This window comes from Magnolia sinica, chromosome 12, assembly GCF_029962835.1.
Source record: "Magnolia sinica isolate HGM2019 chromosome 12, MsV1, whole genome shotgun sequence".
Taxonomy (NCBI): Eukaryota; Viridiplantae; Streptophyta; class Magnoliopsida; order Magnoliales; family Magnoliaceae; genus Magnolia; species Magnolia sinica.
In genome coordinates, this window is record NC_080584.1 from 3,640,473 (window position 1) to 3,662,036 (window position 21,564).

Sequence of the window (21,564 nt, forward strand, 5' to 3'; positions counted from 1 at the left end):
ACGGTCTGGATTGCCTTACGGATATGCTAAACCATTACAAAATTTTAAAGGGTGCAAAACCAACATAGGACTCTAACCTCTCATTTCTCATCTGAAAGACACCTAAGAAATCCTAACCACCCAATTAATGCCTATCAAATAATTATCGGGATTTTTGAATGGTGCTCCATCCACAGTTGATTCAACTATCTGGATGGTCAGGATTGCCCTGTGAATATGCAAAACCCTCATTTACAATGTGCAAAACTAACATTGGACTCTAACCTCTCATTTCTCATATGAAAGACACTTAGGAAATCCTAACCATCCAATTAATGGCTATCAAATAATTATCCTGATTTTTGAATGGTGCTCCTTCTATAGTTGATTCAGCTATATGGATGGTCAGGATCACGCTATGAATATGCAAAATCATCATTTACAACGTGCAAAACTACCAATGGACTCTAACTTCTCATTTCTCATATGAAATATACGTGAGAAATCCTAACCATCCAATTAATGGCCATTGAATAATTAACTCCATTTTTAAATGCTCCTCCATCCATAGTTAATTCAGCTATCGGACGGTCCAGATCACCTTATGAATATGCAAAACCATAACCATGTTTTAAAGGGTGCAAAACTAACATAGGTCCCTAATCTTTCATTTCTCATATGAAAACACCTAAGAAATCCTAACCATCCAATTAATAGCTATCAACGCGATTATTTAATGGTGCTCCATCCATAGTTGATCAAGCCATCTGGACGGTGTGGATCGCTCTACAAACATCCAAAACCATCACCATTTTTAAATGGTGCAAAACTAACATAAGACTCTTAACCTCTCATTTCTCATCTGAAAAAACCTACCATGACCATAAAATCTTCAAGGTTGGTTGGTTGATCTTCCCACACAAAGCAAATGAAAGTTGGTGATCCAATCAAAATCATACCCACTTATGGAATAAATTCATAAAAAGAGCCATTTAAGTCAAGCAAAACCATATACTAACCTTAGCTTGTTAGACCCACCAAATCAAGGGTAGTTATTTGATACTCTGCCAGAGTTGATGCTTGATACACAGGCAATTGGAAATTGTACATATGACATATGTTAACTCAATCTAAACAGACCAAACTATCGAATTGACTGTCGGTAAGTCACGATGCTGAAATCAGATTGGTTTATGTAATGCTAATCTCTGAATTGTGGACACTTTTCTGTTGAAATACGACCGTTGGATTTTATTTTATTTTTAACTGTCCAATAAATGTCCACCAATCCAGATATTCGAATAATTAAATAAGTGTAATTTTGATTTATGATAAGCCAAAAATGAGACTTATAATTTTGGACAGTTCAATTTGGCTTTCATGTGTGTCACGTATGCAATTTCTAAATGCATGTGTATCATACATTGCATTCCGCCAGAGTATCAAAGATTATTTTTTTGTGCAAGTTTTTGTATCAAATCAATAGGTGATCCACACCATCCCATTGCTGTCGTCATGGAAACGCCACTGACGGAGGTAGGATTCGAAATCATGCTGTCCACACGTGCCAATGATACCTGTTTTGATTGATCTTAGATTTTCTCCAGATGGGCCACGTCTTATAAATGTGTGGTTCGTAAATCAGGTGGGTCCGTTGATAAGGTGGGCCACATGTTTATGCCAAACATGTAATGTCTGTTGATCATTTTTGGACACTCATTTTCTTTGTCCAGGTTTTGTCCATTGTATGGAGGAATTGATGGGAGTTTTTGGACCGTGGAATCTGCATGGTGTGACCTAACGTATGAACGTCGTGGATTTCACACATACATGCTACATTAGTACCTGTAGAGAGATTAATATTCAGAACACACTCGCGCGACTAGCCTTCATATTTGTTGTACGAGAAATAATCATACACAGCGTTGTGTTACCTTAACATACATCGTTTCTCTTTACGCTGACGTGTCCCTTATGTATAAAATCTGAACCGTTCAAAAGGTGAATAGTATTACAAATATTATTTGGAGCTAAAATAAGAGTGAGTGGTTAATCATATAAGTATAAAAAGAAATTCAATTTATGGTCGATTAATTGACTCAAAATGCTTGTATGGTTGTTCTAAATTACTATAAAAGTGATATTTTTGATATTTCACATATTTTGGACGGTTCGGATGTTTTTCTGAAATGATACGCAATTGGAAAGGGAAAACATTATATGGTAAGTTGATACACAACGCTGTGTACGTTGTATGTCGTCATTTCTTTCTCCCACCGCCACGACTTTCATGAAAGCACACTCCTATGTTAGTTTTGCAGCATTTAGAAAATGGTGGTGAGTCATGCTCCTCACGTGTGGCGCTGATTTACACGTATCCAGGCCATTGAATTGTATGTCCCATTGTGAGTGGATCATATCTTGAAAAAATCGCACCGCGATGAAGCAATCCTAGCCGATCAAATTAGTGGCTATCTAATGGGTGGTCATTGTTAAAGTAGTGAGTGGTCCAAATATGTGTGAGGCCCACCACGATGTATGCATGACATCCGATGCGTCCATCATGCTTTCCCCCTCATGTTGTCCTTATTTCTCAAAAATCAGTCCCTACAAAACTCAGATCGGCCACACCACAAAATTAATGCTTAATGCATCTAAAATCATGGTGTGGCCCACCTTATTTTTTAAATGGCCTAATGTTTGGGGTGACCATTCATACTGGTTGGGCGCATCTTCTGAACTGGATGAATGGATGTGGAAAACACGGTGGGCCACTCACATGGGTGTCCCCATCTCAACTGTTCCTTGTGGTGTGGGCCACCTGATTTTTGCATCGGCCTGATTTTTTTTCTCCAAGGAGGATATGAGGGGACACACATAATGGATGGAGAGGATGTCATGTAAAGATTACATTCGGTCCCACACATCGCATTGTATGAAACTTACTACTTGATCAGAAATTTCGACGGTTTGGATTTGAATAGTCAACACTATTTGTTAAATGGTGGAAAACTCACATAGGAGTCATACACACACCCTCTCTACGCCACCTCCCTTTATAACGGCCACTCTCCATCTCAATCCCATATCTCTCTCTCTCTCTCTGTCTCTCTCTCTCTCTCTCTCTCTCTCTCTCTTCATGGCTATCGAAGATGGTGAAAAACCAGAGGTGGGGTCCACACGACAAACAAAAGCAAAGGCACCCACGTGGCAATTTGTGGTGCTAAGATCTCTAGCTCTATGTGCCACTGTTTCAGCTACACTTGTAATGGCACTCAACAAGCAGACCAAGAGCATAGTTTTGGCTGTGATTGGAAATGCTCCCATCAGTGCCACTGTCACTGCCAAGTTCCAATACACACCTGCTTTTGTGTAAGTTTTTTATTTTATTTTATTTTATTTAAAGACAGGCCCACCTATGATCAAGAAACACCTTTGGAAATACATGACCCAAAAATAAACATGTTTGGATAATCACAGATATACATTAGTGGCATGCAAATGGAAGGTACCATTTGAATGGTCATGATCATTTAATCGGGTTGATACTATGGCCATGTTTAATCCATGCTGGACCACTCCCATCCAATGGTCAATCTTGATCACGTGGGCGCTCACTTGGGTCCCATAATGAGGTCCTATCAAATATTAAGGGTGCATTTTGAGCCGGTAGGGCCCAATCCAATTTCAAGATGATTCAATCAAAGGCCTGAACTAGAGTTGGACTCAGACTAGGCAAACTTGTTCAGACCCGACTCAACTTGAACTGAGTGGGTGAGTCGATCTGAACCGAGTAGATTTCGTCCAATCTGAACTCAAACTAAGTTGAGTTTGGGTCAGCCAGTAACTCGACTCGACTTGACCTGAAATCCAACTCGGTACTGACTCGACTTGATTTGAAACCCAACTTATACGTAAAAAGAAGAAGAAGAAGAAGCTAAATTCAACATTTCATATATGAGATGCCGTCTAGGTGATGGAAAAGCTGCAATTTCGGAAGGTGCACCTAAGTTCTGAGCTATGATTTCAGCTCGTGGATACTCGCCGCACCCGACCCAACTTAGTGTTGACTCAACCCGACTCCGTACCTATGATCGGGTCGGACTCGGTCCGGGTTAGTCCAAGTCAGACTCAGACTCGGATTAGGTCAGGCACCCCAGACTTGGTATCGAGTTGGGTCGAGTTCGGGTTGCGTCTATTTTACAACCAAGTCGAGTTGGGTCAGCCCTAGCTCAATCCAACTCGACTCGATGCCCGGCTCTAGCCTGAACCAACCCTAACCCAATCCAAGCTGCTCAACAAGAGTCATGCCTGAAACATTGAATACTGAGTAGAATTTGGATTGTACTAAATTATACTTTTAACTAGTAAACTAATACATAGAATTAATCTTTTAATAATTATGATATGATAGAAGTTAAAAATTTGAATATAACTTAAAGACTTGGCCGAAAGCCTACCATTACCTTAGTTTATTAGATACACTCTCCGGGAAAAACTTATAATTATGCCTTTACTATCTTATTTCAAAATTTTAATACTCATTCAATAGTCATTTATTTTAAATATTCATTACTATTCCTAGAAGTTTTGATTTGTATAAAATGCTTATACACAACTACTAGTTGTACATCCAACTAGTTATCATGTGGGGCCCACCATAATATTTATATGACATCTCACTCATGCAATACATGAAAATGGAACACCCAAAATTCAAGTGGATCCAACTATCAGGTGGACCATCCCATAGAAAATAATGAACAACCACATAAAAAAACTCCACATTCATGTGAGTGGGACAATCTTACTGGACAGGCAAAAATGTCATACAAATAATATAGTAGGCCCTACACGCCAGCTAATTGGACATACTTATTGACTATCAAATCGAGTTGGGTCTCCTAAACTTAAGTGGATTCATCAATATTTACGTGAGTGGGACACCCTTGCTGGAAAAATGATCGAAATGTCATACAAAGTATGGTAGGTCCCACATGCCAACTAATTGAATTAATAACTAGTAAGTATTTATCTTTAATTTATATTTATTAACCATCAAATTGAGTTGGGTCTACAAAACTTAGGTGGATTGATCCATCGGGTGGGGCACACTTTAGAAAACAATGAATAACCACTCAAAAAACTCTATATTCACATGGGTAGGTCAACCTCACCGGATGGGTGAAATGTCATACAAACACCAGTAGGCCCCACAAACAGGCTATTTGGACGTACAACTAGTGTGTAAGAATTTCTCTTTAATTTACATTTATTAACTATCAAATTGAGTCAGGTCTCCAAAACTCACAGAATCCATCCATCAAGTGGGGTACACCTTGAAAGCAATAAACAATCACCCAAAAAACTCCACATTCCGGACGGTGAGATAACCTTGATGGGTAAAATGTCATATAAATACTACGATAGGCCCCACATTCCAAGTAATTGGACCTACAACTAGTGTGTAAGCATTTCTCTTTAATTTATATTTATTAATTATAAAATTGAGTCTAGTTTCCAAAATATAGGTGAATCCATCTATCAGGTGGGGTATACCCTAGAAAATAATGAATAACCACCCAAAAATATTCACTTCATTTGTGTGTGAAAATTTCACTGAATGGATGAAATGCCATATAAATACTATTATAGGTCCCACACACCAACTAATTGGACATATAACTAATGTGTAAGCATTTCTCTTTAATTTATATTTATTAATTATAAAATCGAGTCTAGTTTCTAAAATTTAAGTGAATCCATTTATCAGGTGGGGTATACCTAGGGGTGTATATCGAGCCGAACCGAGTCAAGCTGGCCTTAGCTTGACTCGGCTCGGCCACTAGCTGACCTCAGCTCAAACTCGGCTCGGCTCGGTCCTCGAGCCTGACTGGCCAGCTCGGCTCGGTTCGGTCAGCAGCTCGGCCCAGTTCCGGTCGAGTTCGAGCCAAGATTGAGCCGAGTTTTTCTGTGCGGCATTTCCACAAACACCTGGACTGCACCTTCAAAATCCCATTATTTGTAAAACAACAACAAAGGTTGTTCAGTTATTTTATCAAATACCTTCCAAGCAACATAAAAATCCAAAAAAAAGATATTTGTTTCATATGCATACCTTCCTTGCTGCCAACCACACTTCATTGAGTCATTTCATCAAACATTTAGTGAGCAACATCAATATCAAAGTATCCGAGTCACTGAACTGGTTCGATCCCAAGTTGAGTTGGGGCTAGCTCGAACTCATTTTCAAGCAAAAAAAAATTAGCTCGACTCGGCTCGAACTCAGCTTCGAACCGAGTCGAGTCGAGTCGATCGAGCTAACCGAGCTAGCTCGGTTCGTGTACACCCCTAGGTATACCCTGGAAAACAATGAATAATGACCTAAAAATCTTCCCTTCATTTGTGTGGGACAATCTTGCTAAATGGATGAAATGTCATATAAATACTATGATGGGTCCCACACACCAACTAATTGGACGTACAACTAGCGTGTAAGCATTTCTCTTTAATTTATATTTATTAATTATAAAAACAAGTCTAGTTTCTAAAATTTAGGTGAATCCATTTATCAGGTGGGGTATACCCTAGAAAACAATAAATAACCACTTAAAAATCTTCACTTCATTTGTGTGGGACAATCTTGCTGAATGGATCAAATGTCATATAAATACTATGATGGGTCCCACACACCAACTAATTGGATGTACAACTAGCGTGTAAGCATTTCTCTTTAATTTATATTTATTAATTATAAAATTGAGTTTAGTTTATAAAATTGCCGGTGGGCCACAATGTTTAAATCTTTTGGCCTAAAAATGATGAGGCTTCACTACTTAAGTGGGCCACATTGTAAAAATAAATGGACGGCTAGAAAAATAGTTTCTTTCATTGCTATTGCTAACGTTGACATTGGTGATTGCAGGTATTTTGTAATAGTCAATGCCATAGCCAGTTTCTACAACTTATCATTGCTGTTGCTTGGGTCTTTTGGGAATAAGTTCAATTTCAAGGGGCTTGGACTATTAATCACAATCTCAGACATGGTAAATCAACATTTCCCCTTTTATCCATCTAAAATAGAGGTGTACATCGAGTGGACCCAAGTCGAGCTGGCCTCAGCTTGACTTGGCTCGGCCACTGGCTGACCTCAGCTTGAACTTGGCTTGGCTTGGTCCTCGAGCCTGACTGGCCAACTCAGCTCGGTTCGATTAGCGGCTCGGGCCGAGTTCGAGCCAAGATCGAGCTGAGTTCGCCATTGAGGCATTTTCACAAACACCTGAACTGCAACTTCAAAATCCTAGTGTTTTACAAACAGAGGCAGTGGTTTTACAGGTTTTTTTTATTATCAAACACCTTCTAAGCAACATAAAAACCAAGAAAAACAAAGAGAAAAAGGGTATTTGTTTCATGAACATACCTTCCTTGCCACCAGCCACATTTTGTTGAGTCATTTTATCAAATAGTTGGTGAGCAACATCAATGACAAAGTAACCGAGTCACCGAATTGGTTTGATCCGAGTTCGATTCGAGCCGGGGCCTGCCCGAACTCGGCTCGAACTTATTTTCGAGCTCAAATAATCAGCTCGAACTCAGCTTCGAACTGAGTCGAATCAAGCTTTTTCGAGTCGAGTCGAGCGAGCTAACCGAGCTAGCTCGGTTCGTGTACGAAAACCAAGTTTTCAATGGACGCGGATTGCGTCTTACCCTGCCCAACGATAATTCGTCCAGCAGGGATCTGTGGGGCCCACCGTGATGTAAGTGTTTTATCCACGCCATTCATCATTTTTCTCATATCATTTTAAGGTATGACCAAAAAATTGAGTGGCCTTAAGTGGACCACAAAGTGGGTACTGAACATTCACCATTAAAAACTTCTTGGGAGCTGGAAAAGTTTCGGATCGTTGATATTTGTGTTTTCACTTCATCCACGTCTACATGACCTTATTAATAGGTTGGATGTAAAAAAACATCACGGTGGCGTTTAGAATGGTTTCAACGGTGGGTGTCATTATCACTGCAGCTTCCTTTGATGTGGTCCACTGGAGGTGTGGATATGCTTCATTTTCTGTCTTGTACCTTAAAATGATATGATAAAAGCGATGAATTGGGCGGATAAAACACTTACATCACGGTGGGCCCCATAGAGCCCTGCCCGGACGGATTACCATCCGGGCGGGGTAGGACGCAATCGGCATCTTAACAAGGGCGATTTAGTCATTTCACACTAGGTATGAGATTTGGTGCTTCTGGGAGCACAGAATTTTCATGGTTCTACCTCCGTATCATATGCATCTTATGTGTCTGTGATGATTTAAGCTGTTCATTTATTGTAACAATGCATTTTTATTTCATTTTTAATGGTTAGGATTGTTTGAGTATTGTTATTTTTGGCCCATCGCCATTCATGCGATGAGGGCTCGGCCTGAGTCTGCCAGCCTACTTACGGAGGGCAATTTTAGAATATGTCATGTATTGTCTGGCCCACCCATCTTTTGTGGCTAATCTTGGCCACAGATGGGCTTGGGCCAGAACTTTTCTTTATGGGCCGAGCATGGAAAGACCTCATCCTGACACAGATCTGGGCCGTTGATAGGCCTAGTCTGACCTTAGGTGGAGAACAGGCCCATTTATGATGTTTATAGAAGGGATTGGGCTTAAAATCAAAGGATTTTAAGCTCGATTGATGACAGGATAGGTGTAACGCCTCGGTTTTCAGAACCCGAGTACACGACTCGAATTTCGAGAACCTAGGAGTTAGCTAAAGGTAATGGTAATCAACAAGTAAATCAAAGTGCAGATAGTGGGAAAAGAAGCATAATATATGAACCAACATGCAAACAATATTTTGGCCCACTTAGCTGGGGGCCAATTACATAGCCTCAAGTTCCTAAATGTACTAAAAATAAAAATAAAGAGCTAATTTACTGGTTTAGCCCAAAGTAGGCGGCCGCCTCCTGCAGCGGCTCTTCGATGCAGAGTTCCTCCTCGACCGCCATCGCCTCCAAGCCAGTCTCGTACTCATTGGCTTCTATACTCGCGTCCTCTGTACAGTTGAACATTGATGAATGAGTGACCAGCTCAGTGTGATCTCCTCTTAAGATTACACACCGTCGCCCTAAACAAGGAATAATATAGAAACACACAGGTAATCCAAAACACAGTAGATGCAGTCTTATTAAGTACGTAGATGTATGGAATGCAATCATCGCCTCGGGGATGCTCATCCGTGTGGACAATGGGCTCATCACCCATGCAATCATCGACTTGGGAAAAAGCATCCAGTCGGACATCGTCGACCTGAGAAAAACATTCAGTCGGACAAATATATACATCATGTACGATAACAATAGATGCTGGTCTGTGCCATGTATGAATGATTAGCTAATCTGTCATTAGTCCAATTGCACTCAACCAATTTAATTAAACTCATGGTCACTGCGGGGAGCGCATGGCTCAGCATAGGTCGACGGCTTTGGCATAGTATCCCATGACTACCATCCCCGTCCCATGAGATTACCGTCTTAGGGTGTGTGTAGTACCCACTAACATGTGGTCAATCAATTCAATATAAAGGGGCCACTACCAATGCCGACTGTGAATGAAATGTTAAAATTACCAAATGTGGCGACGATTTGGGTGAATCGCATTCATTAAGGTGGGGCCCACATATGTGGCCCATCAAAGAAATTGATTCCGCTTCATTTTCCGTCAGTTAGATAGAGGGTTTGTAACATATACATATCAAGGTGGGCTCACCTGTCCAGATTGCTGGACGGCTGGATGAAACACATGAATCAGGTGGGCTCCGCAAAACTTGCTGACATCACATCACCAGCAGTTTGCTGCTGGGCAACGTACACCAGTCAATCTACTTGGTGGGTTCCACGTATGGCCCACTGTTTCGAGACAATTGGGCCCACTGAGATTCGAATCCCCTGTAAAATGGAGTGGCCCACCCGATTTTCTTTTGAACTTGGCCCGCCTGATGACAACAGGGTGCGGCCCACCTTTTGGATGGCATAGTTGAAACACATACAGTGGGTGGGACCCACAGAGTTGCTGACGTGGATGCAACAACTGCTGCTGCTATAGTGGCACGTTGGCCCACTGTCCAGACAGTGGATGGCTGGGACGAAAGGCATACTTCATGGTGGGTACCCACTGTCTAGTAATCTGGATGGTGAGGATAGAGAATATCTCTATCAAGGTGGGTCCCACGTGGGGCCCACCACTATTGGTATATCACATATGTGAATAAATATATATGTATATGTATATATAGTAATATTATATTACAACACTACAGCCGGTGTTAGCTACTAACGTCCAGCCCAGGGACCCTATCTGGATGTATCGTCCCTGATGGACTGTCCAAACACAAGTGGCCCATGGTGGCCTATCATTAGTGCAGCCCACCTGCATTTGGTGGGGCCTACGGTTAGTGCAGGGCTCACAGTCAGGACAGCCCACTGGCATTGGGTGAGGCCCACCTGTGATTTTTGCAAGGCCCATGGTCAGTGTAGCCCGTCAGCTGCAAGACCTCTGTTGCAGGCTGTTTTGAAAACTGTTTCTGGCCCTGATTTTCAATTTAAACATGGCTCGTTTCTTGCCAAATTTTCGGCCCAGACTTCAGCCATTAATTGGCTTAGCCTAGGCCCGAAATAGTGCTGCAATATGGTCTGGTTTCCAGCCCGAAAAATGCCACTGTATTGGCCTGATTTTCGCCCGAGATATGGCCATTGTTTGGCCAGTTTTCCTAGCTCAAAACAGAGCTCGACAAAAGCCCGTTTCCCTGCATGTCACTAGCCTAGAACTTAGCCATCATGTGGCCAAATCCCGGCCCAAAACAGACGCTCCAGTTCGGTCGGATTTTAGCCCGGAACAGGGCCATGGGTTGGCTCAGTTCCAGTCCAAAACAGGGACCCAACAACTGCTTCCTCAGTCTGTCCCACAACCATTGATTGGCTTGCTCTCTGAGCTAGTTTCGAAGCTCTAAAGAGAGCCCAAAACAAAACTTCAAATGGGGCCTGAACTGATGTTCCTAGTTGACCGCGTTGCAACCTGAAGCAGGGCCATTTCTTGGCTCGACTCCAACACTCGAACGCCACTGCTGCTGGACTGAACTCCGCCATTACTTGGCCTGGTTTCGGTCCAGGCAGTGTTGTCTTCTACCTAGCTAGAAGATATAAGGAAGATGAAGAAAGACGTTTTACCTGAGGATGGTCGCTAGCTGCCTCACCTAAGCTGAAACAGAGGGTCGGTCTCCTTGTTTCTCTCTCTCTTTTTTTTTTCCACTCTCTTTTTCCTCCCTCTCTTGGTCCGAATCCCTAGGGCACCTGGCTCTATATATAGCCAGGGAGGAGAGGATTTTGACGGCTGGATGAGGCCCATCGAACGGTTAGAAATTCTCAGAGTTCTCCTTCCCAAAAGGGAATGCTTTCCAGCGTCTTTCCCTGCTACAGACGATGTCTGTCCATTTCCGTCGATGGAGGAAAACTCCTCTTTCTCATCGAATGGTTGGCTAGGATATTTTTGATTGGTCCGATTTCAGGCCATTCGAATAGTGGTAGATGGGCCCACTGCCCTGGGATCTTAGCCGCATGGACGGCCCTGCTCGATTTCCCACACCCCTATGCATGAAATCAAACCGTTATACAGTTATGGTTGGACGGGCCCCACGTTCTTGATAGATGGTTTGGATGGTTTAGAAAGTGGCCATGGTGGGCCACTTTGGGGTCAAAAACTCCCCCTGTTTGAATGTGGTTTTGGTGGGAGAGAATGAGTTTTTTCTTATATTTGAAAAGAGCTCAGTCAAAGCTCATTTGACCGGGCCAAAAGGTTCCAGTACATGTCGTGCACAAATGTGGGGATGCATACGCATAATGTATGCGGTTCGTCGGGATGGTCCCGATGAATCTGATCCGCTCAATCATTTTGTAAGTAGTTGTAGGAGCATTTACCAAATTTCAGGGTGGACCCGAGGCCCGGGTGGGCCGTACCACATGTCCCGGGCTCTGTTTAGCCCCATAACTGCTGACCCGATGGTTGCATTGGTCTGGTATTAAATTTCAACGGTTTATTAGGGTCTTAGAGTGAAATGGGCGCTTGGTTGGCTATTTACTAGCCCTTGAAGATTATTTCACTGCCTATTTGTAACACCCTGGAAATCGGGGGTCGTGCATATACTTGACTCTCGAGTTCCCGAGTGTTACTTATAACCGATTTTCATTATTATGCGTTTAATCAGGTGTAAATGCGCAGCCTGAAATTTTCTGGAACATGAAGCACAACCACACGCGTCTACTGAAATGAAGAGATCAAGTACACACACATACACAAGTTCAAAAATACATATGGGTCGCACCAGGCGTTGCCCGATAAAATCACAAAAAAAATAGTATGTCTAAAAGAAGAAGACTGAGTCTACTGCTCAGCGATCCAACGTCCCATCTACTGAGCCGATGAAGACCCGCTCATCAGCTGGAAGTAGGAGAACTCGTCCTCATCCTCGAGGCTCGCGTCACCAGGCTCTTCCAAATCTACATCACCTGCATCTAGGGGCGAGTCTGGTTGGTGTTTTAAAATACCGTCCCAGAGTGAGAGTGAGTGATCAACTCAGTGGGTGCCGTTAATCTTAAGTTGTAACAAGCATCGGTTATAATATGAATTGAATGAAAAGTAATCACTAATAAACACCGAACTAATCTTATTAATGCATATACATGATAAATGATATGATGCATGCCCTCGCCACAACACTCCTTCGAGCGACTCTATCTAACGATCATGTATGACCAACACTCCCTCAGAGCGACCTCGACTGCCGAGTCACCACCCTAACTAGTGCGATGCATTGAGATCGTGTTAGCTGAGTTCTTAGTTAAGTTCATTCATCCAGTAGGTTGAGAAATCTGATACACTCCACATATCAATACCCTGAATTGGTTGCAAGGCCAAGGCCTCCCAATGTGTGAGGCCGAGACCCTGGGATCCTTGATCCCGTCGGGTTTTCCTCATCCCTGACTTCAAGCACATGGGGAGTGCTGAAATGTGGGATCGCTCGTGGTCACTACAGGAAGGGGCGTCACCCCAGCGTAGGCCGACAGCTCGGCCACAGTATCCCATTCCACCATGTCCGGCTCACGAGTCGGTGGATCGGCTTCAGGCAGTTATTGATGGGTTATAACGGTTGTAGGGTGTTCCAGGTTTCATACATATGTGAGCAAACAGGGTTAACAATTAAGATTGATCAGTAAGTAGGCTAAACCGTATGAGTCAGGCGAGCACGTGACGAACGACATCGGGTGCAAGAGACTCATATAGTTGGACTACTACCGCCCATACGCACCCGCCTAATCCACGGGTTTAGTCTTAGGGTAGCCCTACTAATGGGGCTACCGTCTCTCCTCATGTTCCTGACCAATCCAAGGGTTTGATGGTGATCCATAACATGCCAACTATCAAGGTTATCACTAGTATAACAACATCATGCTTGCATACAACTCAACATACGATTCAGATACTCTTAACAAGCAAGCTACATTATCATGAACAAGGTACATGTGAGTCGTGTGGGTTAGTGAGGAAGTGAAGCGCTTCCTACAATCTCAAAGAATCAAAATGCATAAGGGCTAATGAGTCATACATGTCATAAAGCAACACCATATGGGAAAAATCACGCAAGACATTAACATAAAATCATCCCTTGTAACCTAATCATGTGAGAGGCACGAATAACATCATATGAGATCGAGACAAAACAGACAATTCCATACATTCCAAAACAAACACCCAAATCGTAGGTTTTCTTTAGATTCTCCAATTATATCATCCAAGAAATCAAAATCATTAGACTCATGGTATAATTGGTGCTAGGCCTCCTAAGGATAATAGACCGCACCTTCAGATCCTTGAAGGCTTGGGAGACAACCTAGGAATGTGGATTTTTGGGGTCGAAAGGCCAAAATCCCTAAAGCAAACATTTATACGCTAGAATCCCATGCAAATTCCTTCTCAACACAAGAGTTTCAAGGAAAGGGATGAGGGATCTTACCTAGATGATCAATGAAACGATTCTTGCGGTTGTGGTGTAGGGTTTTTCTTTGGAAGAGGGATAGGGAGTTGAAAGATTGGGTTTCCTTAGCTGCACCTCGATCTAAGGTCCACCTTTCTCTTCTTCACTCTCTCTTTCTTCTCTCTTTACTCTCTTGCTCTTACTTTACTCCTTGGTGGTTATGATAAAGGAGGGAGTTATCAGAGAGTTAGGGTTTATTCCCTAGACTTGGGCTCTTTGACCTCAAGTTTCAATAACTTCCCAAATAGCCCTCTAGGGCTCCCTATTGGTGTTGGGCCAACACTAAAACCTCCTAGGCCACCAAATTTGGTGTGTAGGTGTCTCATGGCCTAATAAGAGGTCATGCAAAGTTTGAGAACAAACGGATGAACGAATATGGGGTTTGATCATATGGTTTCGATCTTTAAATGGCCATGTGGGGTCCCTTCCGGTGATTGGAGCGGTTCTGGTGGCCCTATGGCCCTGAAACTCATAGGGCATGTGCTCCATGGCCCGATGAAGGGCCATGCAAAATTTGAAGGCAATCGGACGCTGGATCTAAACGTACGGGTCCGATCTGTGATCAACGGTCACCGTTTCACGATCGGGTCCCGGACTTTGTGGATAGGTGTAGAAAAATACATTAGACCTTCACCGTAAATGTAGAAGAGATCCGACGGTTAGAATGCCTGGTATCTCAATTTTATTTACAAGTGTCAGATTCCATCCTAGGGGGGGTTGCATTTGGCAAGTGCTGCTGGGACGACGTGGATAATTTATTTCTGGGTGTCCACTGGGTCCGTGGTCCATGATGGACCACAAGCCCAGTAAGATCTGTACTTCCCTGAATTTTTAAAATTTTCTGACCTTCCCGCGTCGCGGTATAGCTCGTACAGCTATTGCTAAGTGTAAACGACCATTTGGCTTGGCGGCCCGCACTTGGTCCTGTCACGACCCGTCTGGTCTACTCAATTGGACTAATCCTGAATTAATTTATTTGTGGTACCTCACCATGAGTAGTTTAATCGAACGGTCCTGCGGCAAATCCTACACGGACGCCCCAGGACACTGTTCTGGTTGGACGGGACGTTACACTATTGCTATGGTTAGTTGAGTTGGAACTATTCTGATTTGAGGTGTCTAGGCAAGGTTACCTTCTAGATTGTCATAGGGTATATTTTAGCTTTTGGGGCCCTTGATGAGTGGCCCTTTAGGGGTGCCTGGAAGTCCCGTCCTGCATAAGTTATGTTCAAGCCAATTGATTAATCTAATCTAATTTAGGTTGAGGTGGGTTTAAAAGGTAACACTCGTGTACCAAAGGTACGGGGTGTTACAGTTTACAGCCCTAAAAAAATATTTTGTCCTCGAAATTACCTGTGGTGTGTCACTGAACAGGTGAGGGTACCTTTCCCTAACTTCTGCTTCTTGCTCCCACGTCACTCCTTCTTCCCCATGGTGCGACCAAAGAACCTTGACCAGAGCTATAGCATTTGTTCGCAAGACCTGATCCTTGTGGTCTAAGATACAGATAGGTTCCTCGGGGCATTATCTGTCAGCTCGACTGCTCCTAGCTAGCGATGTGCGACTCGTCTGGTGTATACTTTTTCAGCATGGATACGTGAAAGACGTTGTGAATACCAGCTAGTGTAGTAGGTAGTGCAAGGCGGTATGCTATGGCTCCCACACGATTCAAAATCTTGAAAGGCCCAATGAAACGCGATGCTAGCTTCCCTTTCTGTCCGAACCTCATCAGACCCTTCATAGGCGACACTTTTAAAAATACATGGTTGCCAGTCGCAAACTCCATGTCGCACCATTGATTATTCGCATAGCTCTTCTATCTGCTCTGGGCGGTATGCAGACGTTTTCTGACCACGTCGATGACCTGAGTAGTAGCTTGAACTAGACCTAACAAGCTTCTTTCTCCGATTTCTGCCCAGCACTGAGGGGCTCGGCAAGGGTGACCATAGAGAGCCTCAAACGGTGTCATGCCTATGCTGGACTAGAAACTATTATTGTACGTGAATTCTGCTAGTGCCAAATGATCGTCCCAATTGCCCTGAAAGTCCAGGACACATGCTCTCAGCATATCTTCCAGAATTTGATTTATCCTTTCTGTCTGTCCGTCTGTCTGAGGATGGAATGCCCAAATGAACTTGAGTTCTGTGCCCAATTCTTCCTGTAGCCTCTTCTAGAAGGCGGAAGTAAATCTGGATGTATAACTTTGCCAAATTATTGGTAGAATCTATTGTGCAAATCGGGAGGAACTGGGCAGCTTTTGTCAGTTTATCAATGATGACCCAGATCGAGTCGTATTTCCTCTGCGTCCTACGAAGACCAGATATGAAGTCCATAGAAATGTTGTCCCATTTCCATTCGGCTAAAGGTAGTGGATGAAGGAGGCCAGCAGGCTTGCGATGTTAGGCCTTGATCTTTTGGTACACCATGCACTTTGCTACAAAGTTGGTGATATCCCTCTTCATGTTGCTCCACCAGTACTGCCTTTTAACATCGTTGTACATCTTAGTGCTTCCTGGGTGGATGGCTAAATTGGAATGGTGGGCTTCTATCATTACTTCCTTATTTTGGCGTTCTTTGGAACACACACTCACCCCTGATATCGAAGACCGCCGTTGTCACCAACCCTCTAGTCAGGCATCTCTTCATTCTTACATCTTTCTTTCATCTTGACAAGCCATTCATCCTGGTCCTGTGTGGAGATCACGTGTCGTACCAGGGTTGGCTCTGCAGTCAATAGAGTCACGTAGGTATCAGGTTCGTTGATGGTGAGCTGGATATTGAAGTCTTATACGAACTTCATCATCTCCCATTCCTTGAGCATCAGAGTGGCCACCAACTTATGCTTCTTCTTCCGACTCAGAGTATCGGTTACAGAGTTTGCCTTGCCGGGGTGGTATGAGATATCGAAGTGGAAATCTTTAAGAGTCTCCATCCAACGACGCTGGCGCATATTTAAGTCCTTCTGCGTGAATATGTACTTCAGGCTCTTGTGATCACAGAATAACTGAAAATCCTCTCCGTATAAGTAATGCCTCCATATCTTTAAGGCGAAGATCACTGCTGCTAATTCCAAGTCATGCGTCAGGTAGTTCTCCTCGTGCTTCTTCAATTGGCGAGAGGCGTAAGCAATCACTCTGCCGTTCTGCATCAGAACATGGCTGAGACCCAACTATGAGGCGTTACTATATACCACGAACTTCTCCCCTTCTTGTGGGAGAGTGATCACTGGTGCAGAAGTTAGTCTCATCTTTAACTCCTAGAACGCTGCTTCTGCGTTCTCATCCCATGTGAATCGGGCATTTTTCTTTGTCAGTTGAGTCAGAGGTCGCGTGATTCTAAAGAATTCCTTGATAAAGCGTCTGTAGTACCCAGCCATACCCAGGAAACTCTGAACTTCGGTCACTGTAGTGGGCTGCTCTCACTTAAATACTACTTCCACCTTAGCTGGATCGACCGCTATTCCCTCTGCTTTTACTACGTGCCCTAAGAATTTCACTTTCTGCTCCCAAAACTCACATTTGGACAACTTAGCGTACAGTTGGTTATCCTTTAGCATGCTTAGGACCGTATGCAGATGTGGTTCATGCTCCTCTCGGCTTTTGGAGTAGACCAAGATGTCATCAATGAACACGATTATGAATCGGTCTAGGTAAGACATGAAAACTCGGTTCATCAGGTCCATAAAAACTGCCGGAGCATTTGTGAGGCGGAAAGACATCACCAGGAACTTGTAGTGCCCATAACGAGTCCTGAATGCCGTCTTCGGGATGTCCTCATCCCTAATCCTCAACTGGTGATATCCCGAACGCAGGTCTATTTTGGAGAAGTACTTGACGTCTTTCAATTGATCGAATAGATCGTTGATACGCGGTAGGGGATATTTGTTCTTAATTGTCACATTGTTCAGTCTCCCGTAGTCTATACAGAGACGCATCGATTCGTCATTCTTCTTGACAAAAGGACTGGCGCTCCCTATGGAGAAACGTTGGGACGGATAAAGCCTTGAGCTAGCAGCACATCAATCTGACTCCTCAACTCCTCCATCTCGCAAGGAGGCATGCGAAACGGGGGGAGTGATATAGGAATAGTCCCTGGCTTGAGGTCAATGCAGAAGTCTATCGCTCTTCTAGGGAGTAGCCTTGGTATTTCTTAAAATACTTCGGGGAAATCTCATACTATCGGTATCCGCTTGATGGTGACTTCCACTGACTCAGCTTCTTCTAGAGCCTGTAAGCCTACGAATTCTCGGCATCTGCCTCTCCCTTTCAAAGTGAAAGAGGCCTGCTCTGGGATGGATATTGTCACTATTTTGTCGCGATAATCCATAACCGCACGCACCAACGTGAGCCAGTCCATCCGAAGGATGACGTCAAACTGCTTGACAGGCATGACAATTAGGTCTATAGCAACCTTGCGATTTGCGAGCATGATGGGACATGCTCGGCATACCTTATCGGTTTCCACAAACTTGCCCATAGGGGATGCTACAACTAAGGGAACATGCATCCTAGTGGTGTTCAATGCTAGTCTAGATGCAATAGCAGAATCAACAAAGGATAGAGTTGGACCGGAATTGAAAAGAGTAAGTACAGGGGTCTTAGAGTGAAATGGGCGCTTGGTTGGCTATTTACTAGCCCCCGAAGCTTGTTTTACCGCCTATTGTTATGGTTAGTTGAGTTGGAACTATTCTGATTTGAGGTGTCTAGGCAAGGTTACCTTTTAGATTGTCATGGGGTGTATTCCAACTTCTGGGGCCCTTGATGAGTGGCCCTTTAGGGGTGCTTGGAAGTCCCGTCCTGCATAAGTTATGTTCAAGCCAATTGATTAATCTAATTTGATTTAGGTTGAGGTGGGTTTAAAAGGTAAAACCCGTGTACCAAGGGTACGGGGTGTTACAATAGGGTTTTGGATGATGTTGTAACGACCCAGATTAACCCACTATCACCCCTACGAATGAATGATCCGGCCGTTGAACAGGTGGGACCCACTTCATGTGTGCCCCCATCATTTTGATGGGCCTCATTTTTTGAGCCAGACAGCATCCAGAGTGGGGCCCACTTGATGAATGACCTCGATCCAACAATCAGTCTGCCGGTTGGGCCATGTGGATTGAAGTAAGGCCCACTTCAAGTAGGCCCCACACTGGTAGGCCTCTTCATCTGTAAAAACAATTACAACCATTCCAAAATGTGGATTGATTGTAACCATTGATCATTCTATAATTGTATCCATCTGTAGATCGGAGGCGGACCATCCTTTTGAACGGTTTAGATCACACGCATCACCCAACCATCAGACTACATGACCTCTCAAGTGTTTTATTTTGAATTATTTAAATGACAGAAATGTCCTTGATGTTTATCATACATCATAACCATAACTGAGAGGTGGGCCTTGATCAGGTGATGGTGGGCCTGGTCTCATCAGGGGCCGCTGCAGCAGCATCCATTGCAGAATTGGGAAAGAACGGCAATTCACACGCGCGGTGGAACAAGATATGTGACAACTTCGGCACGTACTGTGATCACGGTGGTGGGGCCCTCATTGCAGCGTTCATCGCCGTCGGTTTGTTGATGGTCCTCAACGCTCTATCCACCATTAATCTTTACAAGAATCGAGTGGGCCATTGAAAGCCCAGCAGTACTGAGATGGACACATGAGATTGACTGTAGCATTATTATCTGTCTACATGTTTTATTATGTCTTGGGTTTATAGTTTATGTTTATTACATTGGATTTGTGTCTATGGAAAGAGTATGATGGTTGGATTAAACTATATGTGGGGCCCATTTGAGGAGCGGTTGGATTTCTTCTCTCATTGACATGTTTCATCTCATGTTATTGTTGTGCACCAAGGGGTGTAAATGGTCTGGGCATGGGTTGGAGTGGACCATGATTTGAACTGTTCAATATAGTCCTTTGGGGCTGTAGACGCCCTCTTTCTGCATTTTATTTTATTTTTATTTTTTTAAATTATAAATTTTCTTTTATTTTTTTCCAGCATTTGTCCACTTGAACTCTCGTTGTAATTACCTCTAGAACTCGTCCAGATCCGTCAAAAATCTAGAATGCATTAGTAGAGGCTCACTTAGTGAAGGTGAAAAAGGTGCCTAATTTCTTTGTTTTTTTACTATCAAGGCTCTTATTTAGGATCTTTGGTCATAAATTAACTATAGAAATCATTCGGGTTGAGATATCTCCTTATCTTTCGATTCAAGTAGAGTTGTATGTGAACTGAGTTAGCTCGGTTAACTTGCTAGACCCGACATGAAAAAGCTTGATTCGACTCAATTCGAAACTGAGTTCGAGGTGAGTCAAGGTAATTTTTTGAGCTCAAAATTCAAGCTTGGCCGAGCTTGACTCGAATCAGATCAACCTCAACTTGAATCGATGACTCAATTATTTTGATATTGATGCTGCTCGCTAGGTGTTTGATAAAATGACTCAACGAAGTGTTGTTTCAGGTGCATGCATTCTCCATGAGATCGGTTGGTAGTGAGGAAGGAATTGATATGAAACAAATCAATATATAAAAAAAAAATTTACATTATAAAATTGCCTTTATATCGTGATTTTGATATTGTCCATGGAGTGTTTGATGAAAGACTTTTATATTGTTGTTACTATTTTACATTATGTGAAAAATTAAAGATGCATTTTATTTGTTTGAGAAAATGTCACATAAGTTTGAGCTTGACTCGAACTAGCCTGAGTTGTTGACTAAACAGAGCCGAGCGAGCTAGCTAGGCTTTTAGATTGAGCTGAGCCGAATTCAAGTTGTGCCAAACTTAACTTGGTTCAACTCCTGTACAGCTCTACTTTAGATATATGGTGAACAAAAAATAACAATTATCTGATCACCTCACTGATAGATTTGTGGACATTTATTGGACGGTTTAAATGAAAAACATCCAATAATCTTATTACCTCAAACAAGTGTCGCCATATCACAGGTTAGGATTTCTAAACAAATCTGATTTTGTATTATGAGTCGGCCACAAAGGGTTCCCCAATTTAGTTGGTTTTAATTTGAGTTTTTGGGCGCCTGTGTATCAAGTGTCATTCCCAGAGTATCAAAGAGTATCAAATAACTCCATTTTCTCCTTACCTTCTCCCTCTATTTTTAAATCCATCCTGCCATGTAGATGCCCTCTTTGGTCAATACCAGCATCATGCATTGCCTCATTTCAGCTTTTATATATATTAGAGATGGGCCCATGATATCTCAGTCGTTGAAATTTAGACCCTTAATTGCATCATGCATTGCATCATTCCCAACTTAAATATATTGGGGAGGTGGACCATCATATCTCACTCTTGATATTAGCTCCCTCCACAACTTTTGCATGCTAGTTTTGTTATGTGATTACACTAGAGAAATGATTTGGTGCACCTAAATTGCAACGGGAGGCATTGGGATGGTTGGACGGTTGGATTGATCCATCTGGACCGTCTATTAGGTCAATGTCACATTTCGTAGACTATCATGCGAAAATCACACAAATTGG

The 21,564-nt window shown here is 43.0% G+C and overlaps 1 protein-coding gene across 1 annotated transcript; it reads left to right on the forward strand.

Annotated features, from left to right (window-relative positions):
• Window positions 1–3,096: 3,096 nt before the first annotated feature.
• Window positions 3,097–19,983, forward strand: LOC131220807 (CASP-like protein 1B2). The gene is made up of 3 exons (XM_058215657.1): window positions 3,097–3,351; window positions 6,905–7,025; window positions 19,459–19,983. The coding sequence occupies exons 1-3, from the start codon at window positions 3,119–3,121 to the stop codon at window positions 19,684–19,686; spliced, it is 582 nt and encodes a 193-aa protein (XP_058071640.1). The 5' UTR covers window positions 3,097–3,118; the 3' UTR covers window positions 19,687–19,983.
• The last annotated feature ends 1,581 nt before the right edge of the window (window positions 19,984–21,564 follow it).

Excerpts from the sequence above, each read along its gene's own strand:
- LOC131220807 (XM_058215657.1), top strand. The coding sequence starts at position 3,119 with ATGGCTATCGAAGATGGTGAAAAACCAGAGGTGGGGTCCACACGACAA. Across the intron at positions 3,352-6,904 it reads CAATACACACCTGCTTTTGT|GTATTTTGTAATAGTCAATG; the intron begins GTAAGTTTTTTA and ends TGGTGATTGCAG. Across the intron at positions 7,026-19,458 it reads TAATCACAATCTCAGACATG|GTGATGGTGGGCCTGGTCTC; the intron begins GTAAATCAACAT and ends GGCCTTGATCAG.